Below are 19,649 nucleotides of genomic sequence, written 5' to 3'. Positions count from 1 at the left end.
ATGTGAGAAGAGCATATTTGTGGGCTGAGGAGAACATGCTGGCATATTGGGAAGGATTGTAAATAAGCAGCAGAGAGGAGATTAGTGCTGGAGGTAGGCTCTGAGGGAGATTGGAAAGGATGGGATAAAGAACTCATGGAGAGTTGAGCCTTGGAAGAGAAGTACCTTGCACAGATAGATTTTTAAAAGGTTAACAACAGATGAGACGAAGGGAAAGTAATAGGTGAGTTCATGTCTGTTAGCTTCTGTAGGGACTCAGTGGCACTTACTTTGTCTTATATTTGAGGTTCCCATGAAAGAGTATTCCCCCAAGAAAAAGATTATGACATTTTAAATAGCTAGTGAAAGCCCAGTTTATAGATGTAAATATTAGGCTGAAGTGTCAGTTATTGTTGTACTAATGCTCAGTACTCTTCAGTAGAGTTAAAATCTGTATGTCTAATTTGCAACAATAAAATAAAACTTCGAAAAAGCAATAAAGGCATAACTTTTATAGAGCTTTTATGATTAAGAATAATACTTTTTCATTTGTAACAAGAGGTAGTTTAATATAGTAGTTAAGAATACAAACCCTAGATTTAGCTTTGGGTTTGGATCCTGACTATATCCACTTGATCTAGGCAAATTACTTAAACATCTATGAGCTTTACATTTCTCACCTGTAAATTGGGGATTTTTATAAGTATAAAATTATGTTTATTAAGTACTCAGCACAATTCAATAAATGGTAGCTCTTGATATTAATTACTTTTGTCATCTTTTTTATTTTTTACTTTTTCCAAAAACTTGTGTTAATAAAACATTCTCATATAAAACACACTTATACAACTATTTTTGGTTAAATTTTATATTAGGTTGAAGAACTTATTGGAGAAATTAATGAGATTAAAAATGAGTTATCATCACTTAAAGAAACTCATATTAAGTTACAAGAACATTACAATGAATTACGTCATCAGAAGAAGTTTGAGGAAAACGAGAACTTTCAGGTAAAATTCAAGTGTTTTGTCGTTACAAAACTGAAAGAAATTAGGACCATCACTGATGGTTTTCTTCCTGCTTTATATTTTAAGTGTCTCAAATTTTAAAATAGTATAAGCATGTGGTCTATAATACATTTTCAGTTAATTTTTGTGTACAGTATGACATAAGGATTGAGGGTCATTTTTTTGGACATGGATTTCCAGTTCCAACATGTACATTTTTTGAAAAGACATTTTTTTTCTCTCATTTTACATTGGTATGTTCTTTGAAAGTTAATTGATCTAATATATGTATAGATCTATTTCTGAATGCCTTATTATGTTCCATTGATTATATGTTCATCATTAAGTCAATATGCAACCCTGCCTTTGTTAGTATAGCTTTGTAAGAAGTTTTAAAATGTGGTAGTGCAAATCCTTCAATTTTTTTTTTTTCAAAATTGTTTTGGCTCTTCTGAGTTCTTTGCTTTCCATATAATTTTTAGAATCAGTTTGTCATTTTCTAAAAAACAAGTCTGTGGGACTTTGTATTGTGTTGAATCTATAGATTAATTTGTGAAAAATTGACATCTTAACTATTGAGTCCTCCAATTCATGAACATGGCATATGTTTATATTTATTTAGACATTCTTTAATACCCCGCAGGAATGCTTTGTCATTTTCATTGTGTAGATCTTTAAAATGTTTGGTGAAATTTATCCCTGAATAATTCATGTTCTAGGATCCTATTATAAACAGTATTTTAAAAATTAATTTTCTAATTGTTTCTTGCTAGTATATAGAAATAAAATTTGATTTTTGTGCATTGACCTTGTATCCTATTACCTTTTAAATTTATTGTAATGGTAGTTACAATAAACCCAAACCTAATTTTTGGGTTTTCTGCGTACATTATGTCATCTGTGAATTTAAGGATATTTTTTTCTTTCCTTCTGCTTTGTATGAATTTTATTTTTTTCTCAATTTATTGCAGTAGTTAAGACCTTCTAGTACAATGTAGAATAAAAGTGGTGACAGTGGGGGTGCCTCGGTGACTCAGCCCATTAAGCGTCCAGCTCTTGATTTTGGCTCAGGTTTGTGGGATTGAGCCCTGTGTTGGGCTCTGTGCTGACAGCTTGGAGCCCACTTGGGATTCTCTCTCTCCCTCTCTCTCTGCCCCTCCCCAACTCATGCATGTGCTCTCTCTCTCTCTCTTCTTCTCTCTCTCAAAATAAGTAACACTAAAAAAAAAAAAAAAGTCATGACAGTGGACTTGCTTTATCTCAGATGGAGAATTTTTAGTCTTTCACCATTTCATATAATGTTAGCTATAGGTTTTTTGTACGTGTTCTTTATCTGATTGAGGAAGTTTCCTTTTCTTCCTAGTTTGCTGAGTTTTTATAATGAATCAGTATTAAATTTTGAGAAATGCTTTTTCTGTATCTGTTGAGATAATCATATTTTTTCTTTATTCTGTCAATATGTTAATATTAACCAATTAATTATATTAATTGATTTCCAAAGTTAAAATAACCTTGCATTCCTGGGCCACCTGGTTGGCTCAGTCAGTTAAGCATTCCACTTCAGCTCAGGTCATGATCTCACTGTTCGTAAGTTCAAGCCCCTCATCAGGGTCTGTGCTGACAGCTCAAAGCCTAGAGCCTGCTTCAGATTCTGTGTCTCCCTCCCTCATATGCTTTCCTGAAATATGTATTATATTTTTATATATGGCTGGATGTGATTTGCTAATGGTATATTAAGGATTTTGCATTGATTAGGAATACTGATTTGTATATTTTGCTTATTTTTTCTTTGTATTCTTTTGGTCTGGTTTTTGTATTAGAGTAATACTGGCTTCATGAGCTAGAATGTGTTCTCTCCTCCTGAAAGAGTATTGTGTAGAATTGGTTTTATTTCTTTACTAAATATTAGATAGAATTTGTTGGTTTGCTCCAGACTTCACGTTGATATTTCCTTGTGATGTTTTTTTGCTGTGTATTCTTTTGCTGTAGTAAGTCTTAGTCATTAGTACAATTGTAGCAGGATTCTCACACAGAGAGTTGTGACACTGAGGCTTTTCTTTCCAGGAAGCAACTTTATTCGTGTGGGCACCTCTCAGTTTGGTTCATTCCCAAAGAACTGAGCCTTGAACGCCAAGTGGCATAGTTTTTTTATATATTTTTACTTCTTTGTCTCCCATATATGGTCACACATTAACATGTAGTCTGATTAAGTGGTGTTAGGTTACAAGGTCGTGAGGGATATTGTCATGTATGCATACCTTGAGGTCTTTCTTTTTTTCTTTCTTTTTTCTTTCTTTCCTTTCTTTCTTTCTTCCTTTCTCTCTCTTCTTTCTTTTCTCTCTTTTCTTTCTTTCTTTCTTTCTTTCTTTCTTTCTTTCTTTCTTTCTTTCTTTCTTTCTTTCTTTCTTTCTTTCTTTCTTCTCCCTCCCCTTCCCTCTCCTTTCCTTTCCTTAGGGAGGAGACCCTACTACACAACTGTATACTGAGTCCTGTGAGTCTTCCTAGCAAATCATGGAACCTGGGGGTAGTCTTGGAGACTTACAACACAATCATTTTTGGTAATTTTTGTCTTTCAAGGAACTTGTCCTTTTCATCTAAGTTGTCAAATTTATTGGCAAAGCGTTGCTCATAATATTCCTTTACTGTTCCCTTTCTCTATCAGATCTATACTGATGTCCTCTCTTTCATTTGTGCGTCCCACCTTTCCCTTCCTCCCATTCCATCTCCTCTTCTTCTTCCTCTCTCTCGTCAATTTAGCTAGACTCTCAGCTTTATTTGCCTTTCCAAAGAACCAGGTTTTGACTTCATTGATATCCGTCTCATGTTTGTTCATTTACTATTTCATTGGCTTTTGCTGTTAACTTTATTATGGAGCCTTACTTACATTCTACTTACTTTGGATTTGATGTGGTTTTTTCAGCTCTTTAACATGGACACTTAGATCATTGATTATTGGCCTTTCTTCTTTTCTAGTATCAGCATTTAAAGCTATAAACTATCCTCTAAACATTGTTACAGCTTTGTCCCACAAATTCTGATATGTAGTGGTTTCATTCTAACTTTTTTTAAGTTTATTGGTTTATTTTGAGAGAGACAAAGATAGCACAAGTGGGGGAGAGGCAGAGAGAGAGAGGGAGAGAGAGAATCCCAAGCAGGCTCTGGACTGCCAGCGCAGAACCCAATGCAGGGCTTGAACTCATGAAACCATGAGACCTCATGACCTGAGTTGAAACCAAGAGTCGGACACTTAACCACCCAGGTGCCCCTGTAGTGGTATCATTCTTATTCATATTTTAAAATTCCTTTTGTGAGGTCTTCCTTGATCCGTGGGAATGGGTATGAACCATGGTATGGGTATGACCTATAACTGTTGTTTAATTTCCAAGTATTTGAGAATGTTCCAAGTATCTTTCTGTTAATGTTTTCAAATATAATATAGTTGTAGTCAGAGAGCATTTTCTGTAAGACTTTTATCCTTTTCAATATAAATATATCCTTTTAAATATAAATATCCTTTTTCAAAAGACTTGTTAGCCAAGCATATTGCCTATCTTGGTGAATATTTCATGTGCTCTTGAAAAGAATGCATATTCTGTTATTTGTCAGTTGAATGTTTTATAAATGTCAGATCAGGCTGGTTGATGATGATGTTCAAGTCTTTTCTGTCCTGATCTTTTTTGTGTACTTCTATCAATTAGTGGGAGAAGACTATTGAAATCTTTGTGAATTTATCTTTCCATTTTTAGTACTGTCAGTTTTTACTTTGTGTGTTTTTAAGCTCTATTATTAGGTGTATATACATTTATGATTGTTATTTCTTGATTAACTGATCCATCTTTATCCTAGTAATATTTCTTATCTTGAAGTCTATTTTGTATAATATTAATGCAGCTGTTCCATCTTTTATGGGTAGTGTTTGCATTATATATCCTTTTCATCCTGTTACTTTTTCAGTGGGAATATTCATAATTTCTTTATGTTGAGTAATAACATGAGAAAGTCTGGGGTGCCTGAGTGGCTCAGTTGGTTAAGTGTCCGACTTCGGCTCAGTTCATGATCTCACAGTTTGTGAGTTGAAGCCCCACATCAGGCTCTGTGCTGACAGCTCAGAGCCTGGAGCCTGCTTCAGATTCTGTGTCTCCCTCTCTCTCTCTGCCCCTGCCCTGCTCACACTCTCTCTCAAAAAGTGAATAAACATTAAAAAAAAAAATCAACATGAGGAATTTTTATATTTTCTTTTTGAGAACTGTTTCATATATATATATATATATATATATATATATATATATATATGTATATATATATATATATTTATTGTGGTAAAATATACATAAAATTTACTAAAACTATATGTGTGCAGTTCAGTGGCATTAAGTTCATAAATAAATAGGCATGGGCATGGTTGTGTACTAATAAATTATATTTCCAAAAACAGTAGGCCAGATTTGGCCCACTGGCCATAGTTTGTCAACTACTTTTCTAGAGCTTAATTGAACATAGTCTGTTTTCAAAATTATGTTAAATTCTTTGGTTAGTAAGAAGTTTACAATACTGTATTCTCATTTTCTTTTACTCAGTCTTTGTGTTATTTTTATAATACACTTTTATGTATGTTATCAACTCCACCATATATTATTTTATTTAGTTTAATTTTATTTTTTTAATTAAAAAATTGTTTTTTCATGTTTATTTACTTTTGAGAAAGAGACAGAGACAGAATGCGAGTTGGGGAGGGGCAGAGAGAGAAGGAGATGCAGATTCTGAAGCAGCAGGCTCCAGGCTCTGACCTGTCAGCAGAGCCTGATGCGGGGCTTGAACTCACGGACCATGAGATCATGACCTGAGCCAAAGTCAGACGCTTAACCAACTGAGCCACCCAGGTGCCCCAATTTTTTTTTAATGTTTATTGTTGAGAGAGAGAGAGAGAGAGACAGAGTGTGAGCAGGGGAGGGGCAGAGAGAGAGAGAGACAGAATCTGAAGCAGGCTCCCAGCTCAGAGCTGTCAACACAGAGCCTGATGTGGGGCTTGAACCCATGAATAGTGAGATCATGACCTGAGCCAAAGTCAGATGCTTAACCGACTGACCCACACAGCCCTGTTATTTCATTTTTAATTGTTAATTACCTGGTTAAGAAAATTAAGAATTAGAAAATGTCTTTTTGTTTTTTTTAATTAAGTAGGCTCCACGACCCTGAGAGATCAAGAGTCACTGCTTCACTAAGCCAGCCAGGCACCCAAAAAATCAGAGAAAATATCTTTTATATTCACTCATATTTGCCATTCCCGGCCCTCTTTATTCACTTCTGTAGATCCAGGTTTCTACCTGGTATCCTATTGCTTAAGTTTGAAGAACTTCCTTTAATTGTGTGTGTGTGTGTGTGTATGTGTCTGTTTGTGTGTGCGTGCATAGGTGCATCTGGGTGAGGAATTTTCACAGCTTTTGTCTGGAAAAATGTTTATTTCTCCTTAATCTTTAAAGGGTATTTTCACTGGATATAAAATTCTAGATGGACAATACTTTTCTTTCATTAATTTGAAGATGCTGTTGCACTATTTTCTTGCTTACGTTGCATCTGGCAAGAAGTCTACAGTTATTATATTCACATCCTCTTTGTAAGTGTTTTTGTTTTTTTTATCTCTGATGTAGTACCTTGGTTTGGTTATTTTGTTTGGGATTTATGGAATGAATTCTTGAATCTGTAGATTTATAGTTTTCATTAAATTTAGAGGATTTTTGGTCATTACTTCAGATTTTTTTTCTGTCCCCTTCCTTTCCTTTCATGGGACTTCAACTACACATGTTAAACTAGCAGGATAAACATCCCACAGGTTACCAGGTACTGCACATCTTTTTGTCTTTTTTCTCTCACTTCTTCGATTGGGGTTTTCTATTTTTTCTGTGTCCTGAAGTCCAATTATCTTTTGTTCTATTTTGTTTAATCTGTTGTTAAGCCTATCCAGTGAGTTTTTATTTCAGATACTGTATATATCATCTCTAGAATTTCCACTTCTTTTGTGTGTGGGGGGGGGTATATATTTTTTATTATATTCATGTTGTTGTCCTTTAAATCCTTGAACATTTATAATAGTTTAAAATTTTGTTTGCTAAATCCATCATCTCTGTCATTTGTTTCTGTTGACATTTAAAATTACAACTCAGTGGCATTAATTACAAGTATAGAGTTGTGCAATCTTCACCATTTCCAGGATTTTATCATCATCCCAAACCGAAACTGTGTAACCATTAACCAGTGACTCCCAACTTCCCTCTCTCCCCAGCTCCTAATAACCTCTAGTTTACTTTCCAACTCTATGAATTTGCCTATTCTGTATATTTTATGTAAGTGTAATTGTGTAATACTTTTCCTTTTTGTCTGACTTATTTCACCTAGCATAAAGTTCTCAGAGTTGACCCGTGTTGCAGCATGTATTAGAACTTTATTCCTTTTACAGCAGAATAATATTCCCTTGTATGGATACACGATGTTTTGTTTATTCATTCATCTGTTAATGACACTTGGGTTTTCACCTTTTGGCTATTGTGAATAACACTCTTTTGAACACTGACGTACAACCATCTGAGTCTCTGTTTTCAGTTTTGGGGGGTATATATCTAGGAGTGGATTTGCTGAGTCATATGGCAATTCTATAATAAACATTTTGAGGAACTGCCTTGTTTTAACTCAAAGAGTGGATGTCTTTCTAAGTCAGTTGAAATTGACATATCACAGTTCCTGTGCCATAATTAATTTATACAGCCCTTTACTGTAGGACATCCTTGTACAAATTTTCTGTACTTTTGCAATTATTTCGTTAGGATAAATTTCCAGAAACAGTTTTGCTGGGTCAAAGAGCTTGTTTACTTATAGTTTTGACACATATTGCCTTCCAGAAAGATTATACCAATTTATACTCCCACCAACCACATATAAAAGTACCTGTGTACCCAAACTCGAATACTTTTATCAGTTAAAAAAAATTGTTTTTAATTTATTTGGGGAGGGGGGGAGAAGGGAGAGAGAGACAGAGAGACAGAAAGAGGATCCCAAGCAGGCTCAGCACTGACAGTGCAGAGCCCAATGCAGGGCTCAGACTCACAAACTGTCAGATCATGACCTAAGCCAAAATCAAGAGTCAGATGCTTAACCCACTGAGCAACCCAGGTGCCCTGTTACTTTTATCAGTTTTTATTTACATTTTTATTAAACATATTTTCATGTGTGTCAGTTACATTTGAGTTACTAGTGTATATATTCCCATTTACAAGTACACACAAAAAAACTTTTTGATCCTATGTCCATCTCTAAATACAAGTCTGTTTTCCCCTGTAGAGTCAAGTTTCTTCAAAGAGTGGTCTAAACTCATACCCTTTAGTTCCTTCCTTCCTATTTATTCATCCTTCAACATAGGGCAATCTGGCTTCACCCCTCCCACCCCATCCAATGGATGGACACTACTTCCAATGGACATTTTTCAGTCCTTTTGATAATACATTGATACGGTCTCCTTCTTGAATACCCGTTCTCCTTTTCTTCTACCATATTTTACTCCTCTGTTTCTCCCTCTCAAGCTTCTCTTTAAAGTGGAAATAATATTCTTACCATTAATTAAGCAACCATGAGTTATATGCTTTATAAACAGAATTGAATTTATTCTCCTAACTACCATATTGTTTTTTGTCAATCTCCTTTGCTGATTTTTCCTGCAATGGTTTTCATTAGCATTTTATCCTATACCCTTTTTCCCCCTCAAAATATACTCTTATTAGTTTCATCAACTTGTACATCTTCTGTTGCCATCTGTCTATCCATGATTTTCAAATATACACTTCCAGGTAAATTTTCTTTCATAAACTCCAGATACATGTATCTAAATGTTCATTAGACTTCCCTACTTTAATATCTTCCTAACCCTTCAAACTCAGCAGGTTCAAACAACCCATGATATTTTCCTCCAAATCTGCTACTAACTCCTGTTTTCTAGCTGAGTAAATAACATCCATTCACCTATGGTGAATCTGAATTCTGTAACCTGAACTCTGTAAATCAATCTGGACTCTCCTTCTTATCATTCATCAAGTCCTATTGATTAGCTTGTAAATACTTCTTGTATCTATTCAGTTCTTCATCTTTACTGCTATCACATGGACTGTGACACTATGACACTCTTCTGATGCATCTCTGTCTCATGTTGTCTCCCTTTAATTCAGTATTTTTCAGACTTCTATGCACAGCCTACTAGTGGTCATGGAAATTAGTGATTTGTGGCCAGTACTCTTTAAAAAATGAAATAAAGTGCATATGAAACATAATGCATCACATTAAGAGTAGACATTACTTGGTGTGCTTGCTGTTGTAAAACATTTATTTCTCATTGCAGGTTTTAATCAATGAGTTTGAAACATTATTCTTGATGCTGCAGCCAGAATGGTCTTTCCAGTCAGATGTTACTTGTCTAAAACCATTCAGTTGTCTTCCTAAAACTCCTCAGCATCCTATATTTGGCCCTTAATGACCTGGGCATAACATCCCAAGCCTCATTTCTCTCCATTCTCCCAGTGTCCAAGCTCTAGCTGAAGTAAATCATGAGTAGTTCCATGTAAAGACTATACTCTTGCTTGCTTTTAAGCATCTGTGTATGCCATGTTTTCCCTGGAGTGCCTTCTTATTCCCATCTACATTATTTCTTTTCCTATCTTCCCCACTGGATTGTGAGTTTTTTGAAGCTAGGGACTATGTTGTTCATCATTGTATCCCAAAGCCTAGTGCAGTGCTTCCATGGAACAAGTGCTGAATATACAGGGGGTTGAATTGATTCATTATTTTAAAGATGCATAAAAATACCAAACACTCAAAACAATTTGCTTGCCATGACTACTTTGCTTTTAATAAGAGTGGTTCTTTTATTATATATGTGAAATTTCATAATAATGTGGAATGCATGTTTGAAAACATCAAAGGGTCTCAATTTTGTTTAAATATGATAGACCATACAAAATGTAGTTAAAGTGATCTTGTTACAAAGAGTATTATTGGGGCGTCTGGGTGGCTCAGTTAAGTAAGTGTCTGACTTCAGCTCAGGTCATGATCTCTAAGGCTGGTGAGTTCAAGCCCTGCGTCACGCACTGTGCTGACAATTCAGAGCCTGAAGCCTGCTTTAGATTCTGTGTCTCCCTGTTTGCCCCTCCCCTGCTTTCTTGCGCTCCCGCACACGTGCTCTCTCTCTCAAAAATAAACATTAAAAAAAATTAAAAAGTAGTATATTAAACTTAGTAAAAAAAATAATTTGGCTTTTAAATAGAAATTGCTGAATGGTTGACTTGAAACAGATTCCACTTTTACCAGCAAAATTTGTTCAAATGTCTTATACTTTTTAACAATATGTTTTTTACATTAGAGGTATTTTTTCCATGTTACTTTAGAATCTTCCAGAAGTAAATACTAAAAACAGTGAAATGTCAATGGAAAAACCAGAAAATACTATCATACAGAAATGTAATTCTGGACAAGAAATAAAGACAGACACTATGAGTTTTTGTTCAGATACTAACTACAGAGAAGAGGAGAAGAAAGAAGACACATTTATAGAAATAATAGAAGGTAACCTAACACATTGCTATTTTCTAATTTGATGTATTGAGAGCCCCACCCCCACCTTTTCTCCTACAAATAAAGGATCTGTCAAAGTGCTGTGCTAGGCCATGTATGGAATTTAGGGGAACATCAGTTGTATAGTCTTTGAGGATCTTGTACTGTATCTGAAGAAATACTTTTTCATTTGTGTAGGTCTTAAGACAGGCTTCTTTTGAGATGTCATTTACAGTCAATATTTTGGGGGGAAATTACATTCCTGTCTTCCTTAATCACTTACTCCATGGCGTTTTGCATTATGGTTTCTGCCTTCACTGCCTTGGGGAGTGTGTTCTCTGGGCTACCCATAACCTTCTGATAATCAGACCTGGAACACTTTCCTTAGTTCAAAAGACCTTTCTGTAACCATTGAAGTAATTTACTAATTTGTCTGTCTTGAAAAAGAGTTGTTTAAAGACCATAAACTTACTGTATGAACATGTTCAAACCTAGGCTGAACAACCACTTGGTGGAGATGTTGTAGAGAGAATGAATGGACTAAAATCCTTCAAATCCTGAATTTTGTATTCTAGGTTATTTTAACTATACAGAAAATTTAAAATCTATGGTTAAAACCCAGATGAATAAAATAAGTATTCTCAACATTTGCCCAAAAGTATCCAAAAATTTTTAAATACTTAGAAGGTAATGATCAAGTGACAACTGACAGTCTTGAAGAAATCAGCTAGCAATTCTGGATCGTAGATAGTGATAAAAAGAAAACCACAGGCCTAAAATGGAATCACTTGTATTAAGAACCCAATGTCAGCAAGCCTTCAGTACCTAAGCAAACTGTGGTTTCAACCCCCAGGAATATAACCTTTAACCAGTTAACCTGGAATTTCCTGGTCAGCAATAAGAAATCTGGTAGGCCCCTTTGCCATTAGGAGAGTGACTTTGCCTAAAACAATGGATTCTTTGGTAATAATTTTCTTTTTTCCACTCATTCTCTTTTAAAACCTTTCCTTTTCTATAGCTCAGTGGGGCTTCTATTTGCTAGGTGGAATGCTGATTGAATGGATCATTTAATGAAGCCAGTTAGATCTTCAGACTTCCTTGGTTAAATTTTTGTTTGACAGTAGTAATAGAAATTAGAGTCTAACTTGTTAGGATAAATTCATTTTTATCGACTCAGCTGTGTGTACATGGAATTGTACTGTATGCTCAAAAGGAAGTGTAATAGACTAGAGAACTAAAAACCATTTTGTAATATCCTCAACCTACTTGCCCCTTTTTAAACCAAAAATGCTTTTGTTGTTATGAAATAAAAATTTAATATGAGGAGAGCCGAAAATATTTAGCATGCTAAATATATGACAAAGATAACTCAACATTTAGGTAAAACTGGTGTTTTGTGTAATGGCCAATGAAATATTTAAGACTAAATATGTTTTTATAAAAATAGGTCATACATTTTGTCTTATAAAAGCAGGCTTTAGTGTGTAATATAAAAATTTACTGTATTCTCATCATGACAGATTTACAGCTTTTTGAAAAAAGCTCCAAGAATGAAAGTGATCCTGCTATACCTCAGGATGAAAATCAAAGTGAAGTCTCCCTAAGCAAAACCCTCTGCATAGAAAAAGAACTAATCAGTCAAGGACAAACCTTAAATGTTACAGACCTTAGAAAAGCAGTTACTTCAGAAAAAAAAGACAAGGTGCATTTGGAAAAAGACAATGATTGTACAGAATTTAAGTCACCAAACAATTCATGTTTAATGGCAGATAGATCGACAGAAACAGAAAAGATACACCTAGAAAGAACTGAAAGATCTGATCTTCACTATGCAGACATCCACCTGGAGGTTGAAAATACCAGAACATCATCTAACAATATCTTAAATGAGATGTCTCACCATACAAATCAAAAGAAAGATGGTTCTGAAGATGAACCATTCAAACAATTCATATTGCTTCCAGGGATTCAAGAAAATGCCACGGAGAAGGAAATTCCAAATAGTGACCAAACCGGAGCAGATCTGGATTCATCTCTAAATGTAAAAAATCCTGTTCAGTGTCAGAAATACAGTTTGCAGGATTCAAGTAATGTTATGTTAGATGATAAACAATGTAAAATAAACCAAATGCAACTGTTAAGTAAAAAAAGTGAGTGCAGTGTATTGCCATTTAAACAAACTTCAGTTTTTCGGCAAATCTGTAATGATACCTCAGAGAAACCAGAACTACATATTTCCTTTGATACAGCAGTTAACCACCCCATTTCATCTGCTTTCAGTGATAATTTGAAAGTACTTAAGAATGCAAATAAAAATGTTAATATTATGCCTACATTGGTGAAACCCAACTCAAGCCCTAGGGAAAGAACTGTATGGAAAAATCTGAACGATATGGACACTAGTCAACTAAAGAACTGTTTGGGATGTTTAGAAAACAGTGTCACCATTTCCCATCTCCAGATTAACAATGAGAACGTACATACTTCACAAGCCAAAGACATGAAAACGGCTATTCCTACAAAAACTTCCACAGAAATACAGTTTTCCAATAAAGAGAGTCAGATTGATGAGAATCAGATAACTGAAGCCACAAAAAATGACCTCTTCCTTTTTGTGAATGTTAATGAAAGACAGCATACATTGTTAAATAATACAGAGAAAACAGAGTCATTAAATGACATCGTTTCAGGAGAAATTTACAGTGAAGGACAGCTGGAAGAATCATGTTCATTTCACATAAAGCCATCTGGAGATTTAGTAAACAGAAGTGGAAGGTCAGCCTTTGATCTTTCAACTTCAGATAAAAAAACTGAGAAAATTCCAGTATATGTGAATTTTTTAGACCCCAGTCCTTGGTCAAAAGTAAATCAAATTGAAAGTCAAACACTGAGCACTTCAACCTCTAGCATTCCTTTGTTGCTGCAGGAGAGACCAACAGGCCCATCAGAAAACAAAAATATGGTTTCAGTGACACCTTGCAAAAATGTTGATGATATCAGGAAGGATACTGGCCCAGGTAAAAAAAAAAAAAAAAAAAAGTTTAGGTTTTCTCTTAAAATTTGAATTTCTACTCCTTATCCTTGATAGTCTCCAAACCATTATGTTTCAAATGAAACCATTTCGTTTAAAAACTGCCTAAACCTAAAATACAGAATACTCCATATATGTATATAGGTAAAAGTGGGAAAGGTTTTCCTTAAACATAAGTGGGACTTTTCACCTAAATCTGAGCCACTAGTATCAACAGGTACTGAGGTGCACACACATATTGCAGATTAAAAAAAAAATGTCCTCAAGGAACTGGAAACAGCAGAAATGAACACAGGCCCTGGTCATTAATTTTAAATTAGGAACAACTACCTAATTGGAGTCAAGTTGTTCCTAAGGCTTCTGCCAGTGGGCATGTTTATTCCTTTTCATTCTATACTGAAAAAACTTCCTTCCCTCGCTTGCTTCCCCGAATTTTCTACTGCTTTCCTTAATTTTTCTTTTAGCTGTCCTTTCACTAGTACTAGAATCCAGCTTTGTCTTCATTTTACAAGTATTGTTGAGGTATAACATTAATACATTTCAGATCATTGATATTTGTCACTGAAACACTTTAAATGGAATCCCTTAATTATGTACCAATATTAAAACATTCAAACGTTATTTCAGAGAATAGTGTATTCTAACCACCACATGAAATAACATTATGTCCAAGTCTTGCTTTATAAAAATATTCTAGAATAAAAAAATAGGGGAGAGGTAGATGAACTACATATGACTTAATAGTGACGGGTGTTGGGAGCCGGGTGATGGTACGAGGTTCATACTCTTTTTGTGTATCTGAAATTCTTCCCACTAAAAATATTTAAAAATAGAAATATACCACATATCATGTATAAGTACTGTACAAATGTAATTTGAACGATAGTTTAAGATTATGAAAAAAAATCTTTTGCTAACAGCAATCTCACAATCAAAGTTACGGAGGTTGTTAAAGATATTCTCAGAATTATTTGTAAATATAAACTAATTTATTTGCTGGTTTAACAGTATGCATTTAGACCCATTAAAGTAATGCAGATTACAAGGAAAGCTCTGAATGGCCCTCAGAGCTAGCTAATAGGCTTCTTTTAAAAAGACAACTGATAGAACTTTGAAGAAAAATTGGGAATTAAAAGCAAAATGAAGTGTATCAGGTTTACCAGCATAAATGGAGAAGTAATGTAGGGAAAAACAGAAAACACCAAAAACTGTAAACACTTCCTACTTTCCTAATAAAATGTAGTAACTTCAGATTCCATTAATTTTGAATCTGTTGAATGCTGCAATTAGTCAAGTGCTGTTAGTGAAGGGGCTAATCTTCAATCTCTGTGATATCAATAAGGATGGAATGGGAGAGATCTAAAATTCTGTAGAAATTCAGCTTGTAAAATGTCCACTCATAAAAGATACAAGTGTCTTTTAACCTTCAAAGCTGACATGTCTCTCTAAATCATTTTTACCTATTTATTAAATTCCAGTGATCCCTACTAGACAGCCCTTTGTTGGGCTTCTTACTGTGGCTCATTTCTTTAAATATATTTCATAAATACGACTTTTAGTTGATTCAGACTTTTCCCATTAATCTGAATTGTAAGATGCTCACTTCATATAAATGTTTACCTCTGTGGCAATGCAATAACCAGTGGAAGAAGGATAACGTTTTATGTGAGTTATGTTAGAAGGTATTTATGCCATTTCACACATTTTAACATGAAATCAGGTTTTAGAAAGCAGCAATAAAAAATGTTTTCTGAAATGAAATGCCTATGTGTATTAACAGCAAAGTCAATGTAAACTATAAAATGTTAAAAATAAAAACAAAATAGAAATAGTTACTTTTTAAATACAAAAGCATAGATAGGATCAGAGAAAAACAAGTTCAGTCACTAAAACGAGTGTCTGGAGAATAAAATTCAGTTGTTGCCATTTCCTCTTTGTCAACCAGATACTACCAGCATTAACAGAGTTGCTGACACTTTGAATAGCTCAAGTATCCATCCAGATCCCAAGGGAGAGCCCAGCAAAGAGAGGAATGCAATTGCAAAGACTTTTTACGATTCTTCTTTTCCCACAGAACACGTAAGTCAATTAAAAATATTGCTGAGCAGACCTTAGTGAGCTAATTCTACAGATATGTGTAGAACTGTATGCATCTGGATGCTTTAAGACCTAACTGATCTCCAAAATAATATCAAGAGGGCAACATGGCACCATTTTTCACAATTAAGGTTGATGGAAAACAGCAGGAAAAAGTCACAGTGCATAAATCAAATAGATATAATCCAGCCTGTTTGGGGAAGGACAGTGTGAGGTAGTGTATTATGTATCTACTTCTATTTTTTTAGTCACCTAAATTTAGGAGTAGTGGCATTTGAGCATTTAAAATTTTCTTAATAAAAGATGCCTTAAAATAATCCAATCAATTAAATTCAATTGTTCTTGACACTGCTTAAGTAATTACATCATTTTGAGAAACTACTGCAAAGGAATTTCTTTTAAATTACTTCGGTTAGAAGACAGTAGGAGAAAGGATCAAATATCCTTAATATATAATATCAAATAGGAATATGTATGTGTGTGTATGCGTATACATTTGTAGACATTACATGGCTCCAAGAGTCCATTTGTCATATGAAAAGCAAGCACAGCTGACCAGTTTTGGGGCAAAATTTTTAAGTTACTATTATCTCAGAGTACAAAACTTTAGCATGAAAAAGGCTGTATTGTTCAAAATCTAAAAAAACAGGCAATTCTAGGTGTTAACCCCTAAAAAGTATAACGTAAAAAGGTTTGGCAAGATCACTTACAGAAAAAAATCAACTACATGGGGACAGATTTTAAAACCATCGTGTATTTTTTAATTTTAGAAGTACATATTAAATAACTTTCTCTTTAGCACCTATAAACTAAAAATTGTAGTACTAACACAGCATTAACAAGTAACAACTTTTAACAATGTATTTTATTTTTTATTTTAAATAGGGAAAGTGCGCACATGAGGGGTAGAGAGAGAGAATCTTAAGCAGGCTCCATGCTCAGAGAGGAGCCCTACTCAGGGCTCAATCCTGCAACCCTGGGATCACGACCTGAGTCAAAATCAAGAGGTGGATGCTCAACTGACTGAGCAACCCAGGGGCCCCTTACTTTCCTTTTTTAATTAAATTATTTAAATTTTAAAAAGTGAGCCCAGGCTGAAAAAGGCGGCTAGTAATCTGGCTCAGGGCAATTTTAGGCCTAAGAGTAGATCTTTTAGGCAGAAAGAGGAGGTAAAAAGGTAATGATTTTTTAGGAAAGGAAGGAGTAAAGATATGTAGCAACATCTCTGGAACTAGAATTACTGCTATAGGCTGCAAAACCTCTGTAAGTCAAATTCGGACAAGTTTTGCTAAATGTAAACTTTACGCTCCATCTTGCTTCTCCAGCCTATCCCTGCTCCTGCCCCTCCCACCAAGTAGGCAGTTAAGGGGAAAGAAACTAAAGTAGTTATGTGTAAATGTCTTTTTCCTCTCCATCATCAAGATAAAAAGTCAAAGAATAACGAAAATCAGGTAATTTATACTTGATGACAAATGCACCAAACTGCATCACACTGTGATGGCAAGAACAGGTTAAAATTAGGTACCATCAGTGAGTTTATCTCAACATCAGCAACTAAATTTAAATTTGATTGCTTTCTCTGCATCTATTCTCTGTATTGCATGGATGACCTACAGTCATTTTGGCCCTGTGAGCTAAATGACATATGTTGGGCACTTTTACATTCAAGACATTATCAGAAATACACATTTATGTACATTTTTTTTATCCATTACCAGTTACTCTACAGTAGCATTTTGCAACTAAATGGTGCTAAGAGTGAGGCCACAAAACTTAAATGACTTGCCTGTGGTCTCCTGGCAGTCCTGTGCTGATACTTTTGTTTTCATATGTTATTTCATAAAAACATAGGCAATCAAACTATGACATAGCGTCACTGCAAGGAACAAAGGCTAAGATTACAAGGGGACTGGTGGCTGACTGTAGAATTCTCAGGGGCCAAACAGACCCATCCAGAAGGAGCAACTCTTGGGAAAGGGAGGTTAAATGTAAACAGTTAAGCTCATTTAAGAATTATTACTCTGTAATCTTGCTTTGAAAACGTTATGCATATGCCACCTTTTCCAGTCAAAGTGGGAGATTTTAATGTAAGGCAGTACTCGAAGATCTTCACAAAGATCTATGAACAAATGACATTCATTATAGCCTAATTTATAACTGAGCTTTTCCCACCAACTTAAATGTTCAACATATTAAATTATGGAACATGGAATATAATGGAGCGATGTTGTTAACCTTTTAAGAGCAGAGAAAAATACTAAAAATATTTTTAACACAAAACAGAAAAAGACAGAAATATGATCCAGATTTTAAAAGTGTATATATACACAGAAGAGAGATCAGAATATTTACATCAAAATGTTTAATGGTACTTGGGATTTTAGGTAATTTTAATGTCATTCTTATCCTGTTCTTCATTTCTAAAATATGTGACTTTTTATCAGAAGATTTTATCTGGAATCCAAGAAGACCATCAAAGATTTATTTTTCTTCAGGAAATTAACTCAAATTTATTTTTGTGCAGCCACTGACAATGGTTTATGAGAAATTTTAAAGACTGAGGAAATAGCCCACGAGGGAAAAACCAAGATCTAAAATTCTATAGAATGATCAAATACACTAAAAATAGAAAAAAGATAGTAGCAAACAATACCAAAATGTGTTGACTGGTCTCCCTGGATAGATTACTAATGAATTTGATTTCTTTATACTTTTTCCTCTATTTTCTAAACTTCCAATAATTATCAGAAAAAACATCTTACAATTAAAAACTTACATAATTTTTAAACACAGTATTAGAAGTATGATCCAATGCAGTGCCTTGGAAACATGCCAACTTCCAAATACCTCACTGTTCTTTCCTGTTTGTCCAACAGTGGTGCTCTGAAGCATGAGAGGAAACATGAAGTAAAAGGCAGTTTTTATAAGGCAGTCTACCTCTGTTAGCATTTTTAATTTTCTCCTGGTTTTGATAGAAGATACAAAACATAGACATGTTTGGGAAGGGAAGGGGAGTAGCAGACAAAACAGATTTTTATCTGTAATTGTTTTAAGTATCTTCTTTCAGTGTAAGCTTAAGACCTTTTAGAAAAGGTTCATGGTAGTACTGGGCTCTATTAGAGATCTTAAGGAGCTACTACATAGACCTAAGCCTCCACATTCACATTTTATTGTTTTTTTGTGCCAAATTAAGGTAGTTGCTGAAAATTAGCCAAGAAAAATGATGGCTTTATCACATAGTCGTAATTGCACAGCCTTAAGGATTTTAACTCTTGTTGGTGACTTTAAAAAATGAGTAATTTCAACACTAAGTAAAATAAGTTTGGTCTTTCCTAGGTGAAAATAAAGCCTCTGAAATCAACTCTGCCACAAAGCCATTTTCAGGCAATCAAGATTAAAGATACTACCAATGTGGCTGCATCATCTCCTGGTGAAGAGGACTGGCAGAGCCTGGAAACAAATCAAGTTAATGAAATCGAAAAGTTCCTAAGCTTAGAAAATGACAACCACCCTAAGAAAAGAAAAACAGAAGAGATGCTGGAAAAAATGACAGAGTAAAAGGACTTTGATAAATGCTTTCAAGTAGTGAATGGACTTAATTGAAATATCAATCATATGGTTTTGACTAGAACAGAATGTTACACTTCAAGCTTTACAGTTATACACACTTTTCCAATTTCTTTTCATGTGATGAAATTATGTTTTTTTGCAAATGCTTCATCTAAGGTAGCTAAGATTGCTTGGTAGCATCCAATTCCCCTTAAGAAAATGTGCTCTCCTCTGTACATCCTTTTAGCAAAAAGCTCTTGTTGCACCTTCAACCCCTTTCCTTGCAGAACACAACTTCCGTATTATACAAGATAGGTGGTGACCCTTTGTAACTTATTACTTTGTATTCTCTGAAATTTGTGACTTTTTACATTTCTTTTAAGACAATAAATGTCCAG

The 19,649-nt window shown here is 34.5% G+C and overlaps 1 protein-coding gene across 2 annotated transcripts in view; it reads left to right on the top strand.

Moving 5' to 3' along the window:
* Window positions 1–19,553, top strand: part of CCDC73 (coiled-coil domain containing 73) — a 141,883-nt gene extending 122,330 nt beyond the window's left edge. For both annotated transcript variants that reach the window (XM_042904669.1, XM_042904670.1), the window contains 5 exons: window positions 855–989; window positions 10,409–10,586; window positions 12,095–13,591; window positions 15,551–15,684; window positions 19,039–19,553. In XM_042904669.1, coding sequence (XP_042760603.1) covers window positions 855–989; window positions 10,409–10,586; window positions 12,095–13,591; window positions 15,551–15,684; window positions 19,039–19,260 — 2,166 coding nt within the window. In that variant the 3' untranslated portion in view covers window positions 19,261–19,553. The remainder of the gene's footprint in view (window positions 1–854; window positions 990–10,408; window positions 10,587–12,094; window positions 13,592–15,550; window positions 15,685–19,038) is intronic.
* The last annotated feature ends 96 nt before the right edge of the window (window positions 19,554–19,649 follow it).

The sequence above is a fragment of the Panthera leo genome, chromosome D1 (genome assembly GCF_018350215.1).
Source record: "Panthera leo isolate Ple1 chromosome D1, P.leo_Ple1_pat1.1, whole genome shotgun sequence".
Taxonomy (NCBI): domain Eukaryota; kingdom Metazoa; phylum Chordata; class Mammalia; order Carnivora; family Felidae; genus Panthera; species Panthera leo.
The sequence above is the reverse complement of the archived record's forward strand: the minus strand, read 5'-3'. Positions and strand labels throughout refer to the sequence as shown.